Source organism: Plutella xylostella, chromosome 3, assembly GCF_932276165.1.
Source record: "Plutella xylostella chromosome 3, ilPluXylo3.1, whole genome shotgun sequence".
NCBI classification, from domain to species: Eukaryota; Metazoa; Arthropoda; class Insecta; order Lepidoptera; family Plutellidae; genus Plutella; species Plutella xylostella.
In genome coordinates, this window is record NC_063983.1 from 10288577 (window position 1) to 10310993 (window position 22417).

Consider the following 22417-nt stretch of genomic DNA (forward strand, 5'->3'; position numbering starts at 1 on the left):
TAAGTACCTATAACTACTCTAGTCCATATTTTTGTCTTATTTTCAGTCTATTATCGGTCCGGGCCCCTATAGTTGAATCTAAGTAGGTAAGTATTTTGTTTTATAGCGGATTTGTTACGTGCTTTTTATGAAAAGTTACAGTAAATGTGCTGAATGTGCACTATATTATTTTGTCCTTTCAATCTGGACCATACCGTGGTCACCCTAGCGCATACAATAAAGATCTCCCGGTTAGCATATGCGCGAGCTAAATATGTGGACGCATAGCGCCGAGATGTATGCGCGTCGCTTGATTCTACTTTACTTAGTCTTATTTCTTTACTAATTATACGTTGGGCACAGGCCAGGCATCCTGTGTGCTAATAAACGTTAATACTTCAAAGCCTTTACAAAGGTAGAATCGTTTATTTTTGTTTTACTATTACATACCTTTACCCCTTCACTACCTATTGAAACTGTACAGGAAATTCCGTCCTTTTTGTTTCTCTTCAAGCATCATGGAGCGTCGTTCGTTCCACTGTACTGTTGACAGAACATAATAAATACATGTATCATTGTGGATGAATAGGCACATACCTAGAGTTACAAGGTCGTCGTTACAGCATTAACTAGGCATTACAATTTGGCAACATGTTTCAGTAGGTACGATTTGAACATCAGTGGCGTGGGAACCGCTCACTATCCCACGAACACAAAGTCAAGCACAACAAAATGTATATCTACCTACATTTATTCAATTACCGATATACATTTGAAAAGAGTAGGTAGGTACTTAATGTTATAGTACCTAGCTAAGGCATCGGGATTATAGGAAGGATGACAAGAAAAATAAACTGGTAAAGTGTGAGCCTGACTTGCTAAAAGTGTTGCGTGTTCACAACCGTTGATATTGTAAGTATACCTACAGACAGACGCGTAGACGTGAATGATGCGTGATACCATTTCAGTACCTACTTACGCGGTATTCGTTACCGACACGACAGCATGGTATTATCATATCATCATCACCAGCCTGTAATCATCTACTGCTAGACATAGGCCTCATCCAAGATCCAGATATTACTAGCAACTTGGCTAAGGAGGTCCAGGAGCAGGAGAAGGGAGTCCCATGCTACGCTGGCCTTTTCGTGGTCTCTATTCGAGAACTTATTTACCCCAACGAAGTGATATTGGCTATCTCTGAATGATATGATGAATTCAAATCGGAAAGTATCTTTCAAGTTCATACCTAGTTAGAGCTGTAGAGCTCGTATCCTCTTATCTTTTTTATACAGGGTACCTACTATCATATACCTACCTTAAGCCGTAGTCAGATACTAAATTATTTAAGCAGCATAACGCATAAAAATACTTTATTGAAAAGTTCAACAAACATGACACGGTATAATCTTAACGTCCCTGTCCAGACTCCATACATTGTATACCCGGGAATGTAATTTATTGTAATTAAATAATCGTAAAGCTGTCCACCGTTAATCGATTTCGGAGGGACCAGTTCTTGTTTATAACGCTTGTGATGGATTGTTTTTGTGCCTCAGGTCATCATGCGAAGATGGACGCAGGCAGTAACAATAACTGTAGAAACAAGTGGTTATAATAAAAAATATGGGACGAGCGTGCAGAAACAGGATCGGTTGTTGTATAAAGTGCTTCATTTCATTAATAAGTAAGGAAATATGTAGGCATGTGAGGGACCAATTTTGAAACTACCAAATCTATTTTATTGACAACGCTAACTTTGCAACTGGTAAAAGAAGGGAGGGAAGGTTTATTTTATTCTTGGGATAACTGTTAAGTATCTTTGTACAGAGATATAGAGTAAGACATTACCACGTACCAGTGTGAGAAATTATAAAGAAAATAACTATGTTTGCTGTAATCTTTTTTCGGTTCGATCCAATCGGTTTACATTTCGGGTAAATTCCGCACTAAAAATAAAAATCAAACATAATTCAACATTGAAGAAAGTATAAATTTATTGTACTTATAGATACTTACTTAAAAATGTATAATATATTATGTAGATAGTAACAGATCTTTGAAAAGTATAATTTTAAAAAACATTTATATAAAATATATTAATCAAAATATTTTTGTATACTTATTCATTATAAATGGAATAGATAAAAAATTATTTTTTTAATATACTTTCTTAAAAATTATATAATTTGTGACGAATAATCACAGAAGAATGAGAGAGTATGAGATTCAAAAGTATTTTTTCTTAGATCTACAATTTTTGGCTGAGAGCTTTGGTTGATGCTCCAACTTAAAAAAATAATTACAAAAATATTATGAAATGCATGATGGAATTTAAAAATATATAATCTTATGACTAAGTTTATCAGAATGTTTGGTAATGGAATTTTTATGTTTGAAATTTTCATGTTCATTATGCAATTTCAAGGATACAAGTTATTATGATCAAATTATGATTAGGTATTTTAACTTAAATTCTTCAGAAAAATTATTTCATACTCAAAAGTCGCTCATTTTATGAGAAATACAAAATCTTCTGCATGGCTCTTAAATTTCAGACCACTTAAAAACAATAAACTCTTTCCACCGCTAACCATCAACAAATTGCATCTAGGTACATAAATTCACTTCCACATAACTTCTAGTTTCAATGACTCTATCTATCGACCGAATGCAACTTTATACAAGTCAAAATTGCATGAAAGTAACTGTGAGCTATCGATAGATAGGATATTGAAACTTGCAGTAAAAGTCATTTCCCACAACCCTCAATGCACTGCACCAAAAGTCCTACAACTTCACAACCTATCTCCTAAGCAGCAGGAGTAAGCACCCTGCAAGCGCGATCATTCTCCTGACCCAGAGCCAGAGTGCGCCCCCCGCCCGCGCCCCGCGCCGCCCCCGCCGACGCCCGCCGCAGCAGCCGCCGTGTGCTGCCGAGGCGTTCGGTGAGGGTCACGTTGCGTCTGTTGGAGGGATAGATTTGTTACTAAAGTAACCATGTTTGGCTGTTTCTACAGGGTGTCGCAAAAAAGGGTACTTATAGTAAGAAAAAACTTTTTTGATCAAGCGACTTATTGGGTATCTGTTTTTTTGGGAATTACCTAAAGATTTAGAACAAAATTTGTGCAGAATGACCTCCTGTGAGCTGATGAGCAAACCCCGATCAGCTTAGTATCCACTTATGCAACACCCTGTATATGTAATTATTTTAAGAGGTAAGCATGTTGCAGGTGTACTCGAAATAAGTCCCCCGAGTGACGTATCATTCGCTGACTGTCCAGGGTGCGCCGGTCGTACTTATCATCCAGCGCATTTTGTGCAATTAGCGATATAGCTATTATGTTATTCAAAACATAGTAAACTTTCAAACAACTCACCTAAACTCAAACTCATCAATGACCGTCCGCACGCACAGCGCCACTTGATCATAAAAGTCCAAGTCCGCATGAATATCCATCTTAGGTTCCGCCTCATAGCTCGCCTCAGCCTTCACATCTCCCCACATGGTAGATAGGTCCATGCTCGCCTCCACTACACCCGCCGCTCTCAACTCAGTACCGGTCTTGGCGTTCCTACCCCATAAGGAAACAGTCGCATGCGCATCTAACGCCAAAACTAGCACTGAATGCCACGACCTTTTAACCAAAACTCCTGTGCTTAGCGGGAGCTTGTCATCTGCGTAGGGTAGTTCTATAGTGGCTCTCAAAACCGGAGTAGGCTCACTGCCAGTTCCAGCCCAAACAGCTGATAATAACTCCGCTTGTCCATTAAACAAGGTCACGCCTTTGCTAAACGCGCCGCCGGCGTGGACGGCCAACCCTGCGGCCACGTCTTCCGCCTCTGAATCCTCAGTTTTGGAGGTCCCAGCGAGGTTGGCCAGCCCTGTGGCCCACAGGTCGATGGTGATGAGGTCGTGGGTGGTGTTCCTTGGGGTCTTGGCCTGTAGCGTGACGGTGCCGTGTCGTAGTACGCCATTTGAGGCTAATTGTGCGCTGTGCAGGGTCAGCGAGTAGCCCGAGTCTGCGCCCGCCCAGCGCGATAGCACGGAGGTTGTGCCTGGGGGATGGAGATACATAGATTATTATACATTAAGTTTGCAGCGTTTAGTATTCGTAGTTTAACAAGAAGTGATTTTTTTTTTCTATAGGTGATTGAACCAATAAATTAAACTGTGATGTTGCTCCTGTGTTGTTGATAGGTCTCTCCTAAGAAACCACATAACCTTCAGACCCAACCTTTTGTTCAGACACTACTTATTACCTATCTAATGTCGTCAGTTCAGCGGGCCGGAGGACGTTTCATGGTCTCCACCCGAAAACTCATTTACCCCAATGGTAATTTATGATCTTCGGCACACATTATGTTATGCCCGGCCTACTGCCACATAAGCTTGCAGATTTTGACAGCTATGACGTATTTGAGGTTAGTTTAGAATAAGAAACTATATAGCCTCACCTGGATGGTAATAATGGTAAAGGCTGGGCTCGCTGCGCCGCACCACGTCGCCGTGCGGTTTTACTCCTTTGTGTTCTTCGCTGAGAGCTTCCATGCGCTGCCACATGAACCTACAAACAAATAATTACATGTATTATCCGATTCAAATGCTATTAGGGCGTAATACAGACTGTTCGCCATAACATTTCTCCTGTGTGTCTTTATCGACAGTGAAAAGGCGAAATGCATTAAGCGCCATGACATAAAATATTACCCAGAGCGATTAAAATTTTGACATTTTCGAAAAATTTAAATGGATATAATTTTTTTTAATTTAATAGCTACTAGCAGTTAAAAAACGTGGGAGTACCGCGATAAAAATTTGCCTAAATCCAGGGTGTCAGCTAACTCCATACCAAATTTCGTTAAAATCAGTTCAGCCGTTTTGACGTGAAGAAGTAACATACATACACACATACTCACAAACTTTCGCATTTATAATATTATAGGATATTTACACTATTGAGATTGAAAAATGTTAGGTAAGCATCAACCAGCAAAATTGACATTATTCAGGCATATGGGTAAAGCTGCGTACAGACCGACCAAACGAACGCCAACGAACGGTTTTCGTTGACCTTCGTTGCTGCAATGTGCCCTATATTGCATTTAGTCTCCCACAAACACTTCATCAGACACATGCTCACATACACACACATGCACACATACATACAAAAACACACATACACACACACACACTCACCCCCGCTTGCGTATGTAAATTTTGTAATATTTTTAAATTTCTTGTTTTTGTAAATTGTAATCATAGTCTTATTCTAAATTAATTAATTTTATAATTGTATACATATATTAATTTCATAATTGTATATATATTATTATTATGATATTTTTTGGCCTTCAATGTAGATACCTTAGTTATTTAAAATATTTAAGCTCTTATATTTTGGTGTATAGTCGAAACATGTAATTGGCATTTTAGTTGTAAGTTCTTTAGTGATAATTTATTTTTAATAAATGCTGTTTGTTTCGCTAATAAATAAAATAAAATAAAATAAAATATTATGTATGATAAGTATCCATCGTTGGGCGTTCGTTGGGCCGGTCTGTACGCAGCTTAAGAGTAACACGCGGCCAAAATCGAAGATCTCTATCGGTATTCTATTGCGATATAAGTACTATTGAGACTTAACATTTACTGTCAACCTTCATTTTGGCAGAAACAACACAGCACCCCTCCCTACCTCCTAAGCTCGGCGTCCCCCTCCCCGCCCCTGGCCAGCCCCCCCGCCAGCGCCTGCAGGCGGCACGGCAGCAGCTCCAGCCCGCGCGCCGTGGACTGCGCAGCGGCTTGTGTCAGCAGCAGGTCTATGGCTTGTGCTCTCACCTGCGGAGTTAATGGTTTATAGGGTAGTTTACATGAAATTCAAATAAAAGTTTTGTGTCATTTCTGGGTGTGTTTGAAATACCTAAATGAATTTTCTTTCTTTCTGTCTTATCAGTGTTTTGAATGGGATAGATTGTGACTTCTGCACGCGGAGTGCGCGTTTTTACACGGTTATACGCATAAATAAAGTCAAGTAGCCCATAGCAGCTTCATGAAGAAAGCCGAAAAATGCTTCGTCATCGCCTTGAGACCCTTCGGAGATGATTGTGTCTAGTATGTGCAGCTAAATGGTTACGTTATCGACGTAGATAAACCTCACTATATCGCGATTCGCCATAAATACGGCGCTGTAATATGTGGAACACGAATTTAACGAGTTTATCGACATCGATAACGAACCCGTGTAGCAGCCATAGTAGACATAAATATTCAATCGAGAATGGATATTCTAATTAAAACTTATATCCAATCACATAAAAACCCATCGATAGACTATTAACTCCCTCACCTCAAGCGGATAAGGCTTATCCAACTGCATAGCGATCCGTCTAACCCTCTCCATCTGTTTCCCCGTCAGCGGCTGAACCTCAGCCACCTTGGCCACGGCTGTCAGCGCGGCGGCGGCGCTGCCCGGGTTGTCACCGGCTGACTGCAGTAGGAGGGGGAGCGAGTCGGGCCGCCGGAGCGAGCCTAGAGCGAGGAGGCGGGTGGAGCGACATGTGTCGTCCTGGGAAGAGGTTTGGTTATGATTAGGGATTATTTAAGTATTGATGTTAGAGGATATTGACTAAAGTTGCCAAGGTATTGGATTCGATTACCAGTCGGGACAAATAGATTATGTAGGGATTAGTTTCAATACTTTTTTTAGTACCATCGGTCGCTCAGCACAGCGAAAAACGGTCAATGCCCTTTATTATATTATATTTTTCTCTGCGTACAGAAATAGTGCCTGTAAGTAATCCTGTAATCACGTCCGTCCAGCAACTTTGTACTTAGGGACCGTGCTTTAGTAAGTTATATTTTGAGTTATTTGGGTGTACCTATCACTTGGAAACTATAACTGGTTCTCCTGTGTGTCAATTTGATAGGCCATCGTGGGCATATAAGTCTTCTCGAGATCATTACTTATGATGTGGACAAAAAATCGCTGTAGCCAACAAACTAGACGACCCACCTTACACTTGGCCCGTTCCTTGGCCAACCCCTCCGCTACAGTCTTCCCCACGTCCCCCGCGCCCCCCGCGGCGGCGGCGGCGGCGGCGGCGAGCAGCGCGCTGTCGGCCACTGCCGGCTCGCGAGCGATGGAGGCGAGGCGGAGCAGCTCGAGGGTTACTGAGTCCTGGGGAAGGTGATGAGAGAGTTATTGGGTGCCTAGTCAATTTAATAGTCTATTAGCTGTTGCCGCGAGCTTCGCTTCGCCTGAAAAAGGTTTTCCCGTGGGAGTTCCGGGATAAAAAGTAGCCTATGTGTTAATCCAGGGTCAGATATAACTACATACCAAATTACATTAAAATCGGTTCGCCATTTTGACTTGAAGAAGTAACAAAATTACTCACAAACTTTCGCATTTATAATATTAGTAGGATTGCAAATACGAAAGATGCCTGGCTACCTATAGAATAGGGTGTCCTATATAGTATGAGAGCCAAGAACCCAAAATGTAAACTAAAGTAGCCAAAGTAAACGTTTTCATTTTCGTTCTTAGTTGCTGCTGATAAAGGTAGGTATAGTGATGGCAGGAGTTAATTTAGTGTAAGAGTGTTTTTCGCTCTTTTTCAGAGGTAACTTGATTAGTTGACTTGATTGAAAGTGCTCAAGGCGTGACCTAGTGACTGGCAAGTGAGTCACTAGTCACTACACACCTGTACATTGTGAGCTCTGGGCACAGCGCTAAGGTACTTGTGCGGCAGGTCCCCGGAGGCCTTCCTTGCGAGTTGTAGGTGAGTGTGAACCCCGAGTGACTCACGAATGAGTCACTACACTACACACCTGTACATTGTGAGCTCTGGGCACGGCGCTGAGGTACTTGTGCGGCAGGTCCCCGGAGGCCTTCCTTGCGAGTTGTAGGTGAGTGTGAACCCCGAGTGACTCACGAGTGAGTCACGTACTACACACCTGTACATTGTGAGCTCTGGGCACGGCGCTGAGGTACTTGTGCGGCAGGTCCCCGGAGGCCTTCCTTGCGAGTTGTAGGTGAGTGTGAACCCCGAGTGACTCACGAGTGAGTCACGTACTACACACCTGTACATTGTGAGCTCTGGGCACGGCGCTGAGGTACTTGTGCGGCAGGTCCCCGGCGGCCTTCCTCGCGAGTTGCAGGTGAGTGTAAACCCCGAGTGACTCACGAGTGAGTCACGTACTACACACCTGTACATTGTGAGCTCTGGGCACAGCGCTAAGGTACTTGTGCGGCAGGTCCCCGGAGGCCTTCCTTGCGAGTTGTAGGTGAGTGTGAACCCCGAGTGACTCACGAATGAGTCACTACACTACACACCTGTACATTGTGAGCTCTGGGCACGGCGCTGAGGTACTTGTGCGGCAGGTCCCCGGAGGCCTTCCTTGCGAGTTGTAGGTGAGTGTGAACCCCGAGTGACTCACGAGTGAGTCACGTACTACACACCTGTACATTGTGAGCTCTGGGCACGGCGCTGAGGTACTTGTGCGGCAGGTCCCCGGAGGCCTTCCTTGCGAGTTGTAGGTGAGTGTGAACCCCGAGTGACTCACGAGTGAGTCACGTACTACACACCTGTACATTGTGAGCTCTGGGCACGGCGCTGAGGTACTTGTGCGGCAGGTCCCCGGCGGCCTTCCTCGCGAGTTGCAGGTGAGTGTAAACCCCGAGTGACTCACGAGTGAGTCACGTACTACACACCTGTACATTGTGAGCTCTGGGCACCACGCTGAGGTACTTGTGCGGCAGGTGTCCGGCGGCTTTCCTTGCGAGTTGTAGGTGAGTGTGAACCCCGAGTGACTCACGAGTGAGTCACGTACTACACACCTGTACATTGTGAGCTCTGGGCACCGCGCTGAGGTACTTGTGCGGCAGGTCTCCGGCGGCTTTCCTTGCGAGTTGTAGGTGAGTGTGAACCCCGAGTGACTCACGAGTGAGTCACGTACGTACTACACACCTGTACATTGTGAGCTCTGGGCACGGCGCTGAGGTACTTGTGCGGCAGGTCCCCGGCGGCCTTCCTTGCGAGTTGAAGGTGAGTGTGAGCGGCCGAGTGACTCGCGGGTGAGGCGGTGACTCCCAGGAGCCGGACTAACGCCGTACTGAAAGTTGACACGATTTTTCATTAGTTAAAGCATTTTATGTAAGTCTGTCTCTGTCGAATTTCTTATTATTTAGTAACTTGAACTCACTCGCTGACGCCCATCATTATTTTCAACAGCCAATAATCATCCACTGCTGCACATAGGCCTCTCCCAAGGAGCGCCATAACACTCGGACCTCGGCCTTCCTCATCCAACCACTACCGGCTACTCACCTAAGGTCGTCGGTCCAGCAGACAGAAGGGCGTTCCACGCTGCGTTTGCCTGACTCCTACTCACAGTATATCCCCATTAGCCGGATCCTCCATCTTTTCACCAGCGCCTCCTTGCTCTGAGCGCTGGGCCTCACCACCAGCTAGCTATCTCCCTCCTACTCACAGTATCTCCCCATTAGCCGGATCCTCCATCTCCTTCACCAACGCCTCTTTACTAGCCGCTCTAAACACCGGTATAAGCCGCAGCGCCGCCCGCGCCAGCGCCGCGCCGCCGCCGCCGCCCGCCGCCTCGCTGGCTTCTAGAGCGGAGCGGTGCGGGCCGAGGGCGGAGCGGAGGTCCTGGGGAAAGAGAGGTGGTGAGTGGATTGAGGGAATTGAAATTAAATGAGATGTAAGTGCCTGTACGATTCAAGTCATCGGATCATCATCATCCGACCCATCACCTCCCCACTGCGGGGGCACGGGTCTCCTTCCATTGAAGGAAGGGTTTAGGCCTAGTCCACCACGCTGGCCTAGTGCGGGTTAAGTCATCGGATATTTTTTAATAATAAATGGCGGGCGACCTCGATATATTTATGCCTGAATGGACACAAGAGGCACAGGATATATCAAACCTACCTTAGTAGGTAACTTAGGTAAGCCATTGAAATAGTGACTACTTTTTAATGTAGAGATAAAACGATAAAAGTAGCCTTGTTAGTATTTGTGACTATTGTAAAGAGCAAACTAGATCACCTACATATAAAATTTCATGGCGTGAAACATCACCGATTTTAATCTCAGCTTCGACATCACATAAACTATTTTAAAGATAGCATCATCAACACATCCGTCACGAAATATTACCAGTAGCCATTGGACCACGTCACCTCTACAATACAATGTTATATTTAAACTCACACGCTATCACTAAGCTCGTATGTTTATGCTCTGATAAGACCGTGACCCCTGCCGATAAAACATTCACCATTTATGACATAATTGACTTTACAGAAGTCTTGCTGCAGAGCTCTCGACTTTCTGTTTAAAGTTTCGCTAATTGATTTAGCACAGTGTTTTTCAACCTTTTTCATGATGCGACCCCCCTGGTATAAAAAAAATATTTCGCGACCCCCTTGACCTTTTCGGTTTTTATCATGTATGAATGTGTATTCCCAATATTCATTCCACACGACGTAAGTATTTATGGTCTCCATGATTAGGATTCGAAGTACACACATATTTTTAGATTTACATACATCGGATATGTGTCGCCATACGGTACATAGGTACCACTAACTTTTTCATTTTAAAATCTTGAAAATTTTTTTAAGGGTGAAATGAAAATGAAAAAAACAAAATACCTGGCTTTACAAAAAAAAAATACTTGTGGTCGTCGTCTTTGAACCAGGCAGGCCTCCCACGCTGCGTTTGCCTGTTTGTGGTCTCCACTCGAGAACTCGTTTACCCTAACGGTTATCGGTTCTTCGGCATATATGACCAGCCCACGGCCACTTCAGCTTGCACATTTTGACTGCTATGTCGGTCATCTTAATCCTCTGACGGAAAACCTCATTTCTAGCTTTTTTATCAGAGAAACCCCAAGCATAGCTCTCTCCATAGCACGCTGAGCGACTCTAAATCGGTGGACAGTCCTACCGTCAGTGTCCATGTCTCTGCACCATACGTCATCACTGTCAGGGCGCACTGGTTGAAATATTCTGTCTTCAGGATCTCAGGGATGGCAGGAGAATAATGTGACGAAGTTTCCCGAATGCAGCCCAACCCAGTTGGATGCGCCTTGCAGCCTCCTTGTCGAAGTTGCTTCGGCCTAGCCGAATAGTCTGCCCAAGCTAGATATATTCTTTCACAACTTTGATAGTTGCCTCACCAACAATCACCGGCTCCGGTTCGATGTGAGCATTGTACATGACTTTCGTCTTGTCCAAGTTTATACCCCGAAGCCTATACGTTGGGAAGCAGCATTAAGGCCACTTCCATCACCATCTTAATTCTACCGTAATAACGATGTGGTCCGCGAAGCGAAGGTGTGACAAAATAATGTACTCGCCATTGGTGAACAGTTTCGGAGATATCACATCCCCCTGTCACACTCCTCGTTGCAGTTGGTTAGGTCTTGTCTTGTGGTCCTGTACTTGGACAGTCATAGTAGCGGCATTGTACAGACACCTCAACTCTTCGATATAGCGCCAGTCGATTTGAAATCTCTGCAACGCTTCCAAAACTGCCCAGGTCTGAATATGAAAATGCCTCCTCTGGAGACAGAGGCTGATTATACTCTTCGGTCTTCTGTATAATCTGCCTTACTGTGTGGATGTGGTCTATTGTACTAAAACAGATCCACGATGGGATAAATTATTTAATAAAAAACAAGCTCAACCAATTAACGCGCGTCTCAGGATATTTTTTTTTGTTTATAACGTATTAAAATGTTTATCATGATCCTTTGGATCCTTTGTGAGAAAATTTTAAGTAAAAATATTTTTAAAGTAAGAGTCTTACTTAATAAATAAATAGGTACTAATTGTCTTTTTTTTTACTAAAGTACCCAGTTTTTTCGCCCTTTGGCGACCCCCCTACAGAAGCTTCCCGGGGGGTCGCGACCCACAGGTTGAAAAACACTGATTTAGCATGACGGTGTCGCAGTTAGGATTGTTATGAATATGATACAGATTATATTAGGTACAGGTATGTGAAATTGTGGGGTAGGCAGAGGTGCATTGCTGCACCCACTTTTCGCCAGTGTTATGTAAGTCCCAATGTAATAGGGGGCGGGCCTATTGCCATTTTACGGGCACATCCATGACCCGAGAACAAATATCTGTGTTTAAACAAATATCTGCCCCAGCCAGGAATCGAACCCGGGACCATCGGCTCAGTAGTCAGGTCACTAACCACTACGCCATTCGGTCGTCTTAGTTCTTCGGTAGTATTTTTAGTACCTACATACTGCCATCCACTAAAAGACTTCAAAGTACTTACAACAGGCTTAACTTCTTCCTTCGGCGGCGTCAACGGCAGCTTTTCCTGGTTCATTCCAGCAGGAATCGCGTCAGCCAATGACGGCCGGGGCTTCGGGGAGGGGGCGGAGCCTATCTGCTGTAGACGAATGAACGCCCTGGCCTTGACCCCGACCCCCGCGCCCCGCGCCGCCGCCGCCGCGTCCTCCGCCATTATAGACTTGACTCCTTTCAGTCCTTCTCCTAGTTCTATTCTGTGAACTCTCCGCACGGGTAAAGGTGCGTCTAGGCCTTGTTGGTCTGTGGCCGAGTCTGAGCTGACTATGCCTTGCCATGTGCAGCGGCGCTGGATGGATTAATAATCATAATTAGCATTGAGTAGGCTTTAAACATTATTATGACTATTTTGCAATAAAAAATATAGTTTAAGAGAATGGGGTGCCTTAAATAATTAACTTAATATGTTTAAGGCAGGCCTTTAAAGCATTCTCATTCTATCATGTCCTCGCAACATTGAATAAGGACAACATACCTTGAACTTCCTGATGACATCAATACTGAGAGACTCGTACATCACTTCACAAGTTCCTGATATGTCTGTTTCCGTAAACTCTCCATCCAGAATTTGAAACTGAAAGAAAATTAAATGTGGTTAGGCAAAAAAGTTAGATAAATCACAGCATCAATAACATACATGATTATTGTTACATTTATTATGAGGATATGGACACATGGTTAGATGGTTGTTTTCAGTTACCTGGAAAAGGCTGACAAGAGACTTCTTAAAGTTGACAAAGTCCAAGGGCTCATCAGGCTCTACATAGACATTCTCGATGATGCCCTTGTTCCAGTGTGCGTAGAACGGGCGGCTGCGGTGCGAGTCCCACTCCGACTTGTGCGGGAGGAACTCCGCACTCACATGCTTCCCGCGGAGGTGTAGCTTCGGGCTGAATAGCTGGAATGTTCATTGCAATTTCAATAATATTATATGTATATTAGTTTTTTAATAAGAGAAGAAACAGTATCTACAGACACAGTACTAAGTATAATGCTAATGTTGGAAAGTAATATTACTATTTATTAACTGCTACAAATAATCAATTAACTAAGTATACTAAATAAAAATATTATTACCCCAAATGAGATGTTTTGTGTTTCTAAATATTTATCACAAAATAATAAATATAATGAAACATTCAAACAAATAAATAATTAAGTCATTTACTAAGTACACAAGTACAAAAATACAATTCGAGACTTGTAGTCCCAATAACTAATCACATAGGTATACCAATAGCATAGCCATAACTACTATCATCAACTGGGTGAAATCGCCAAAATTTGTACATTTTTTGTCCATTTCTCTTGGTTGCACTAAAACCTACTAAATGAGAAAAATATACCTACTTCACATAGAAAATTTTGGTAAATCATATTAGTAGAATAAGTAACGTATTAAATTATTTGTATTTTATCATATTTTGTACAGTGGTTATTGAAATTTTCATAAATTTTAATCTTAATAAAAATATCATATTTCTTTGTTATGCTCTTTGTAACAGTATTTTTTTGTATAAAATAGTATTAAATCTAAATTATTTTACTGGCATCACAACGAGCAAAAGTTTTCTTAGAAGTGGCGTTAGTGTCGCGTCTCTGCCATTTTGTTTGTAGTCGTTATCGAAGTTATAGTGAACTCGGGAGAAAAAAGACTTTTCAGTGTTCCCCTTTGTAACAACCGACAAATTAAGTTAAAGGAAAGTATTGACAATGTAATTCCTGCACGTAAAATCATAATTTCAGTCTGTTTACTATGCAGTTAGTCAAATTTTCGGAAAACTAAATCCACGTGTGTTAAAATATTTTTAGCTTATGAACGTAAGAATTTTTGTTCCATTTTGTTACAATTTTCTTTGTAACGTTACAAAAAGGAAAGCTAAGGGCACATTCAGAATGACAAGTATGTGATGACATTTTTTAAACTAATAAATTACAAAAACATATTAGTTGTACAGAAGTTTAATTTCAATTATCCTAACTAGTGATACCTAATACCAAAATAATTAATAATTCAATTAATAAAAAAAAACCTCATGGATACACATATTTTTTAAATATTTTTGTTAAAAAATTACGAAAGTAGTTCGTGTTTTAATTATTGAATAGGTACCGGTCAAAATCATAACCCTCCTTTTCTCTTCGCCGTAGTGCTGATTAAATAAAAAATGTTTTATTTATTCATAGTAGTGTGATCGAGTCCGTATAGTTCCTTTTTGTAAAATTTTTGTAACGTTTCCCTTTTGTTACGTTTTTGTTACGTACAAAGTTTGGCGATTTCACCCAACTACCAATCTACAAACTCACTTTGTAAAGTGCTAATAATAACTAAAAATACAGTTTTCTATACATTCATGAATAAACATAAACATTCAGTACTGTGCATTTCTACTCAAGAACACATACAAACACTTACTTAGGTGATCATCTGATAATATAGCTTTGAGTCTTCTGATTCATCTTCATCCCTAATAAGGAAGGAATCGAATGAGAACTTTATACAACATTTTGGGAAGTTTGAAAGCAGTTGAAAAGTGTACTTACATCGAACCTGAGGAGAAACTCTTCGTCCCCGTGGCTCCATATCGGTTCCACGTTCAATTCGGCTTTGATCTTATATCCTGTCTCCCTGTTTTTACGAGCTACATCGTTTAACAGCACAGTACTATCCACGCTGTACCGCGCGCCTCCGGGGAACACCTCTAAACTCTCGAAGGAACGCACCGCCGAGCTAAATACTCCGTTAAATAAAATAGCACATAACAAAAGCACAGTAAAAGTTAACATTTTGATTAAATCTGTTTGAAACTTTACTTTATCAACGGAAATAACATCGCAATCGTAGAAGCGACCGGCCACTTGTTGAGCTGTCAAATAACTGCCGGCGCAGCGGGAGGGGCGCGCCGCGCGGGGGGAAATCAAATCAACGAAACGTCATCAACGTCAAGAGGTCGATGATCTTTGAACTTGCCATTGCCCGGATGCGTTATTTTAAAAGTTATTAGTTACCTATTTATTTTTTTACGCATAGGTAGTGCGCATTTATTTCTATTTTGATATAAAGTACACCTAGTTTTGTTAGTAATTAACAATGAACTTTGTTCTGTCCAGTAGCTTTTTGGGTTTTAACATAACAAGTAACAACACTACACAGCTGATCTCGACGTTACCAAAACATAATGAACATAAGTAGGTACTTCTGCCTTCTGCACTTCAACCCCTCTGTCCCTGATTTCTGTGATTAGGGATAAGGGGATTGATGATGATGATGATGACGATTATGATGGTGTTGCTTAATTCAAGAATAAATCACAACTTTTAGCACATTAGATTCCTTGCATCTTAAAAAAAATAAATTTAAAAATTTAAACTGTTTATTTCAAGAAAATAAGTACTAAGTATTTGATTTACAAGATCCAAGGACTAATCTACTTACTATGTGAGATTATAATAGCCTTAGATTGTTAAAGAGTAAAAAGTTATTTCAGCAACAGCGTTAAGTGCAAAAAACAATAAGTCCCAGAAAAAAAACTTAAGTGTTCCTCGCTCGATGTGTAGATCGATATGAACGGTAGATAGTTCCAAAGCCATCCAAAAGGTGGCAGCAGACAAGCCATTTTTGTAGTGTTTTGTATTTCGTAGGATTAAATATTGTCTCTTTTCTAAGGACAATCAGCGGCGGTCAATATATAAGGCTTGCGTGCCACTGACACGATATAAAGAAGTATGTAGATATAGGTATCAAGTATAATTAACAAAAGAAACTCAGATTAGTTACAATAGAATTGTTTTATTGAATTAATTATCAGGCGTTCTATGCATTTTATTTATATTTTACAAAAAAATTAATGCCATTTTTTAAAATTCATTAAATGATATTTAAGCATAAGAATTATTCTGATTACGATTACATTGCACATTTGGATGGAATATATTATTATGTATGTATTTAACGATACATGGACGAAGCACTTAAATCTTTTAGAATATTCACAAAAATATATTAAGTATGTTTTACTAACTCTAATAACTATTAGATTGAAATAAATTAAAAATATACCATTTTACTTTACCACAGACGTAAACTATTAATAACTAACTATTACACTTGCATGCAAGACCACAAAAGGTAAAATAAACAATAAATAGTTAGGTATACAGTATACCCAACAGGAAGTTGCAAAAATTGCATGTCAATAAGTACATAGATAACCTATAGATAGGTACTTATATACTTTTGTAGTTCCAAGAATATTTGTAAGAAGTACTTAACTAGGTATTCTCGAAAAATATAGCAAAAATAATTTTCTGTAACTAGCTGTATTTTTTTGCAACTGCCTGTGGATGAAATAGAAACCGACAAAATTATATATTACACATATTTTGTACTCTAATCTGGAGTGATTTGGAATGTAGTTTCTTTGGTGATTGCACCTACGCTCACAAGCTGCTCACAAGCCATAGAATATAAGGAGCCGCGTAACCCTATCTGACTTCTTCAGCTATGTTATACTTAACTTAAAAGAGGATAAGGTTCTATTCTAATATTTACAAAACGATAAGTAAATAGAATAAGTAACTATAGGATATTAAAATACACTTAGTAAGGGATTGGCTGCACTATGCCTTGAACCATTAAGGTGTAAAAACATGTTGAGTAAATCACTAAGAAAGAGACCTTACCCCAAATTTTGGTACAGGAAGAGCCCTTGGATTTATGTAGCTACATAGTGCAAGTCGTATTTTTTTACCTACACATTGTTATAAATAGCAAATATTACACATAATTCATTCAATAAGCGTAAGAACTAGTTACTCTAAACCAGTGGTTTTCAACCTTTTTCGTGATGCGACCCCCCTGGCCATAAAAAATATTTCGCGACCCCCCTGACCCTTCGGTTTGTAATAGTTTGTATGTCATGTCTGTGTACCTATGTACCTATTACCAATATTCGTTCCATACGACGTATGGTCGCCATGATTAGGATTCGCATATAAGTCATCATCATTTTTCTATATTTCTATAAGCTTACTAACTCGGTGAGCTATGTCGGTGACTTTAGTTCTCTATCGGATAACTTCGTTCCGGATGCGATCTTTCAGAGAGACTCCAAGCATAGCTCTTTCCATAGCTCGCTCATTGATTTTGATTGATTTATTAAAACTTTATTTTATCATAATAAACACGAAAAATACACAAATATTCCGCCAAACTGTTAAAACAGTTTATCGGCAGACATGCTCTCATTATAAACTACTTACTTAATCTTAATCTATTTACTGGTAATATCTATTCACTACTAAAGTTACTTGCTAAAATAAATAAATGACCATCAGTTTGTGAACAATAAGTATAAAATGAAAATTTCATCATAGCAAAAGACAACATACATACCTTCCTAACTTTACAAAAAAAAAAATTTAGTCGTCGTCTTTGAAACAAAATATATTTGATACTTTTTCTTCGACACTAGGCGTGTGCAAGATGTCACATAGTATAAGCCGAAAAAAACATCCAAATGTCAAAATTCGGGAAAAAATACATTTTGCATAGTAAAAAGTCACGTAACCAACAACGTTTCTATAGAAAATATAGAAATGAAAATTCACGAAAAAAAACATGCTCCATAGTAAAAAAATCACGTGACCAACAAAGTTTCTATGTTTTTTTCTTAATTTTTTTCGCCAATTTTGACGTCCTTTCCTCATTCGGGCCTAGACCTGGTATGAAAATGGTGTTAGATAATAATTTTAAAGCAGGATTGTGTCATTTCTTCGCATTAACGTCTTAGGATTTTATTTTTTTGTTTATTACATATTAAAATGTTTATGAGTAACTAATTATTCTTTCTTATGTAAATAAACAAAAAAATAAAATCATCATTCATTTTAAGTTAGAGTAATTTGAAAGTAATAATAGTCTTATTGTTGTTTTTACTAATATCCATCCTATGGCGACCCCCCTACAGAAGCTTCGCGACCCCCCGGGGGGTCGCGACCCACAGGTTGAAAAACACTGCTCTAAACCATGTTCCTTATTAGCACACTCTAACTACCTACACAAACAGAAATATAACATACGAGCACCGACAACAACCGCGATGAAACAAGCAACAAGACTTAACACTATTGGACCTCCATTACAATAAAATACTACCTAACTACGTACCTACTACAATTTAGCGCCCACTAGAATAATAGGTTTTATACAGAGTGTTAAACAAGAGCTTCCGATTTTTGGAAATGAAACCTGATAAAGTAACCTGAAACAATGGTAGATTTTAAGTAGCTAAGTCTACTTTACCTACTCTTTTTAAAGATTGTTTTCTATAAGTATATTAAATCCCGGCCTGCCGCCCGCCCTGGGCGCTAATACCATCATCTTATATCGTGACAAAATCTATCAATAAATAAGTATGTCACTTTGAATACAGATGGCGTTGCGTGGACTGTATACTTTAGGTAGTAAAGTAGTAGTACGAGTAGTCAGTAGTAGAAGAGGCGCCTCACGAGTAGATCGTCATCAGAATCAGCTCTTCTAGGGAGAGTGGATTTGATTTCAACTTCGTTTCCAGGCTGCGGTACCGTTCTGAAACAAAAATATACGAAAATCAGTGATAAGTAGTCACTATATTATTATTCTATTCTGAAAAGGTACGAAGTTCCTGTACGTGGCTCTCTCGAGGAACCTTTGTACATAATAATATTATCCCCTTGTTTTAAGCTCTTCCAGCCTAAATCTCGTGTTATTTCCGGGGCGCCGCCTTATAGAAGCAGTATTCTATACTACAATAATATGCATCCCAGCGCAATCACCAGTTCAGAATGACCACCTGAGGGTGACTACTTTCGGCTTACTATATATTTTTTTTGAACCTTTTGTATACTTAGCTACTAAAGATCCGAAGCTCATGGCAGAGGCAGAGCCAACAAACTACAATCCCAAGTTTTCAACAGGATATTGCTAAAACGGTATACCTACTAAGCCGAAACCTACGTGTGCAGCATGCATTTTCGGGCTTAGATATAACATGCTGCACATGTAGGTTTCGGCTTAGTATTCCCTCTTTGCAACACCCTGTATACTCACCATGCGCGAGGTGCAGGCGGGCCAGCGCCACGACCATATCCTCGTGCGCGAGGGCGGCGCCGCGCGCGTGGCGGGCGCACAGGCACTCCAGCACCTTGTTGGACGCCGACAGCCCGGCCGCCCACAGCAGCGCGCGCAGCCGGTAGCTACTTGCAGCTCAGCCAGCCTAGTCAGCTATGTGGCGGACTCCTAGCCACTAGTTCAGACGAAGACCAACAGATGGCGCTCGGAACTCAATACAGAGAAGATGTATGGGAACTACGCAAATTACTATGGAATCCTATATCGCGCATTCGAAGTTTCTCACCTACTCTGCAATATATAGAAATCCCCAACGCTAACCGTTGGGCAGCTGCCCGCCAGGCCACACCACCCGGCTTGGTCGGAGGATCCTCCCTTTGCATGGGGATGCTCCAACACCTCCAGCATCTCCATAGCTATACTCACCATGCGCGAGGTGCAGGCGGGCCAGCGCCACGACCAGGTCGTCGTGCGCGAGTGTGGCGCCGCGCGCGTGGCGGGCGCACAGGCACTCCAGCACCTTGTTGGACGCCGACAGCCCGGCCGCCCACAGCAGCGCCCGCAGCCGGTAGCTCGACGCGCGCGGGCCGCCGCAGGTTGAGGTGCAGCCGCCGTATCTGCGGAGGAGAATAGATTGGGATATGTTTGAATAAAAGGTCTGTACGGAGTTGGCTTTATAGTTCACAAAGATATAAAAAAGTTTGTTGAAAGTTTCACTTATATTTCAGAAAGAGTGGTAATACTGGAATTAAAAATAAATGGTAGAGAAATAAAAATAATCCAAGTCTACGCACCAACAAATAGCAAAGACACAACAGAAGAACAAGTAGAGGAATTCTTTGATGATATACAAAAAGCTTTGTCGGACTTAAATAGAAAACAAGAAATAATTGTTATGGGTGACTTTAACAGCCAGATTGGACAAGGAGAATCATATGAAAGACCTACTATTGGAAAATACTGCTACGGTAAAAGAAACGCTAGAGGCGAAAGGCTTCTAAATTTTTGCCAAGCACATCAACTTACTATTTTGAACACCCAATTCAAGTGTAGAGTCAACAGAAGATGGACATGGATTTCTCCCGGCGATCGCTACAAAACCCAAGTTGACTACATCCTTGTTAATAAACGGAACATGTTTGAAAACTGTAAAATTATCAATAAATTTAATTTCTACACAGACCACCGTCTTTTACAAGCGGATTTAAAATTAAAAATAAAAAGAAAGAATTACTCGGCAAACACTTGCAATGAATATGACTATACTTTCAACCAACAGAGTGCTGACGAAATAGAAGTTAAATTAAAGAAAGTAATAAGCGAGAACAAAGTGCAAAGGGTATATGATATAATCGAGGAAGTAATAAAGCAAATTATGGTAAAACTTAAAACAAAAAAACCTGAGAGCACAGAAAAAATTAGCAGCAAAACCAAAATATTACTGGATAAGAGAGAAAAATTTAACTCAATTGAAAACCAAACCACAAATGATAGAGAAGAACTAAAGAATATTCAAAATGAACTAAAGATAAACATGAAACTAGATATAGAAAACTTCTATAACGCCAGGATCGAAAAAATACTTGCGACCACTGCATCTACCAAATCTATATCAAAACTTAAAGAAATTGGAAAGACACTGGTTCCGGCACTCCATAACAAACATGATAAGAAATGTACAAACAGGAAAGAAATACTGGAAATCGCAACAGAATTCTATAGTAATCTATATAAATCTCCAAATAACAATGAAAGGGAGAAGAAATCTGCCCACACAGATAAAGAGTTAAGAGAAGGAATTCCAATGTTTTTAGAATGCGAAATAATTACAGCTATAAACTCACTTAAAAACGAGAAAGCTCCTGGGATTGATAATATAACAAACGAAATTCTAAAAACATACAAGCTTGAACTTCTCCCATCATTCTTACACCTGTTCAACCTTATTCTGAAGACAAATGATATCCCAAGGCAATGGTTCCATTCATCCATTGTTCTTCTCCATAAAAAGGGTCCGCATACAGACATAAACAACTATCGACCGATTAGCCTTTCACCTGTTATTTACAAAATATTCATGACACTAATCAAAAACCGTCTATACAATATATTGAATGAACAGCAATCCAGAGAACAAGCGGGATTTCGAAGAGGCTTTTCTACGACAGATCACCTCCATGCCCTTAACATGATAATGGAGAAATATTCGGAGTTCAGAAAACCACTATTTCTCTGCTTCGTTGATTTTACTAAGGCGTTTGATAGCGTAAGCCACAGCTACATGATAAAAGCTTTAAAATCACAGGGGGTGGCAACAGAATATGTAGAGCTAATCGACAAAATATATAGTGAATGTACAGCCTCTATACGAATGGAAAAAGATGGTGACAAATTTAATATCCAAAGGGGAGTAAAGCAGGGAGACCCCTTATCACCGATTATATTTAATTGTATTCTGGAAGAGATATTTCGTTCAAAAGATTTAACGGAGTATGGTCTCAAGATAGACGGCGAAAATCTAACGGCTCTCAGATTTGCAGATGACATTGTTTTTTTGACAGAAAATAGAGAAAGTCTGCAAAATCTCATGAACATATTCCAGGACCAGACAGCTCCCACAGGGTTAACTATGAATGAGTCAAAAACTAAAATAATGGCTAACCAACCCCATGACCCAATTACAATAAACAATAAAGAACTTGAAAGCGTAACTGACTATATATACTTGGGTCAATTATTTTCATTTAGTAATAAAATGACTAAAGAAATAGATAGAAGAATCAACATTGCTTGGAAAAGATACTGGAGCCTCAAACATATATTCAAAGGGAACTTTGCATTATCACTAAAAAGATTAGTATTCAACTCAGTAATCATGCCCACCCTAACCTATGGGTCACAAACTTGGACGCTTACAGAGGCATTAAAGCAAAAATTGACATCATGTCAGAGAGCTATGGAAAGGAGCATGATGAACTTA

At 40.6% G+C, this 22417-nt stretch overlaps 2 protein-coding genes across 2 annotated transcripts in view; both read right to left on the minus strand.

Annotated features, from left to right (window-relative positions):
* Window positions 1–2374: 2374 nt before the first annotated feature.
* Window positions 2375–15203, minus strand: LOC105396378 (microsomal triacylglycerol transfer protein). Its single transcript, XM_048625845.1, has 12 exons — window positions 14871–15203; window positions 13027–13224; window positions 12802–12900; window positions 12292–12615; window positions 9473–9648; window positions 8950–9094; window positions 6996–7160; window positions 6330–6548; window positions 5679–5821; window positions 4438–4547; window positions 3360–4038; window positions 2375–2945 (listed from the first exon to the last, which is right to left on the minus strand). The coding sequence occupies exons 1-12, from the start codon at window positions 15111–15113 to the stop codon at window positions 2792–2794; spliced, it is 2655 nt and encodes an 884-aa protein (XP_048481802.1). The 5' UTR covers window positions 15114–15203; the 3' UTR covers window positions 2375–2791.
* A 3447-nt stretch (window positions 15204–18650) lies between these two features.
* LOC105398793 (calpain-11) overlaps window positions 18651–22417 on the minus strand; it is a 66618-nt gene continuing 62851 nt past the window's right edge. The window contains exons 17-18 of the mRNA XM_048625851.1: window positions 19864–20054; window positions 18651–18915 (exon numbers count right to left, since the gene is read on the minus strand). Coding sequence (XP_048481808.1) covers window positions 18833–18915; window positions 19864–20054 — 274 coding nt within the window. The 3' untranslated portion in view covers window positions 18651–18832. The remainder of the gene's footprint in view (window positions 18916–19863; window positions 20055–22417) is intronic.

Bases quoted from the DNA above. Each gene is read 5' to 3' on its own strand.
- LOC105396378 (XM_048625845.1), bottom strand. From the start codon at position 15,113: ATGTTAACTTTTACTGTGCTTTTGTTATGTGCTATTTTATTTAACGGA. The intron at 5,822-6,329 runs GTGAGGGAGTTA...TTAACTCCGCAG, and splicing joins ATAAGCCTTATCCGCTTGAG to GTGAGAGCACAAGCCATAGA. The intron at 2,946-3,359 runs GTGAGTTGTTTG...TCCCTCCAACAG, and splicing joins ATTGATGAGTTTGAGTTTAG to ACGCAACGTGACCCTCACCG.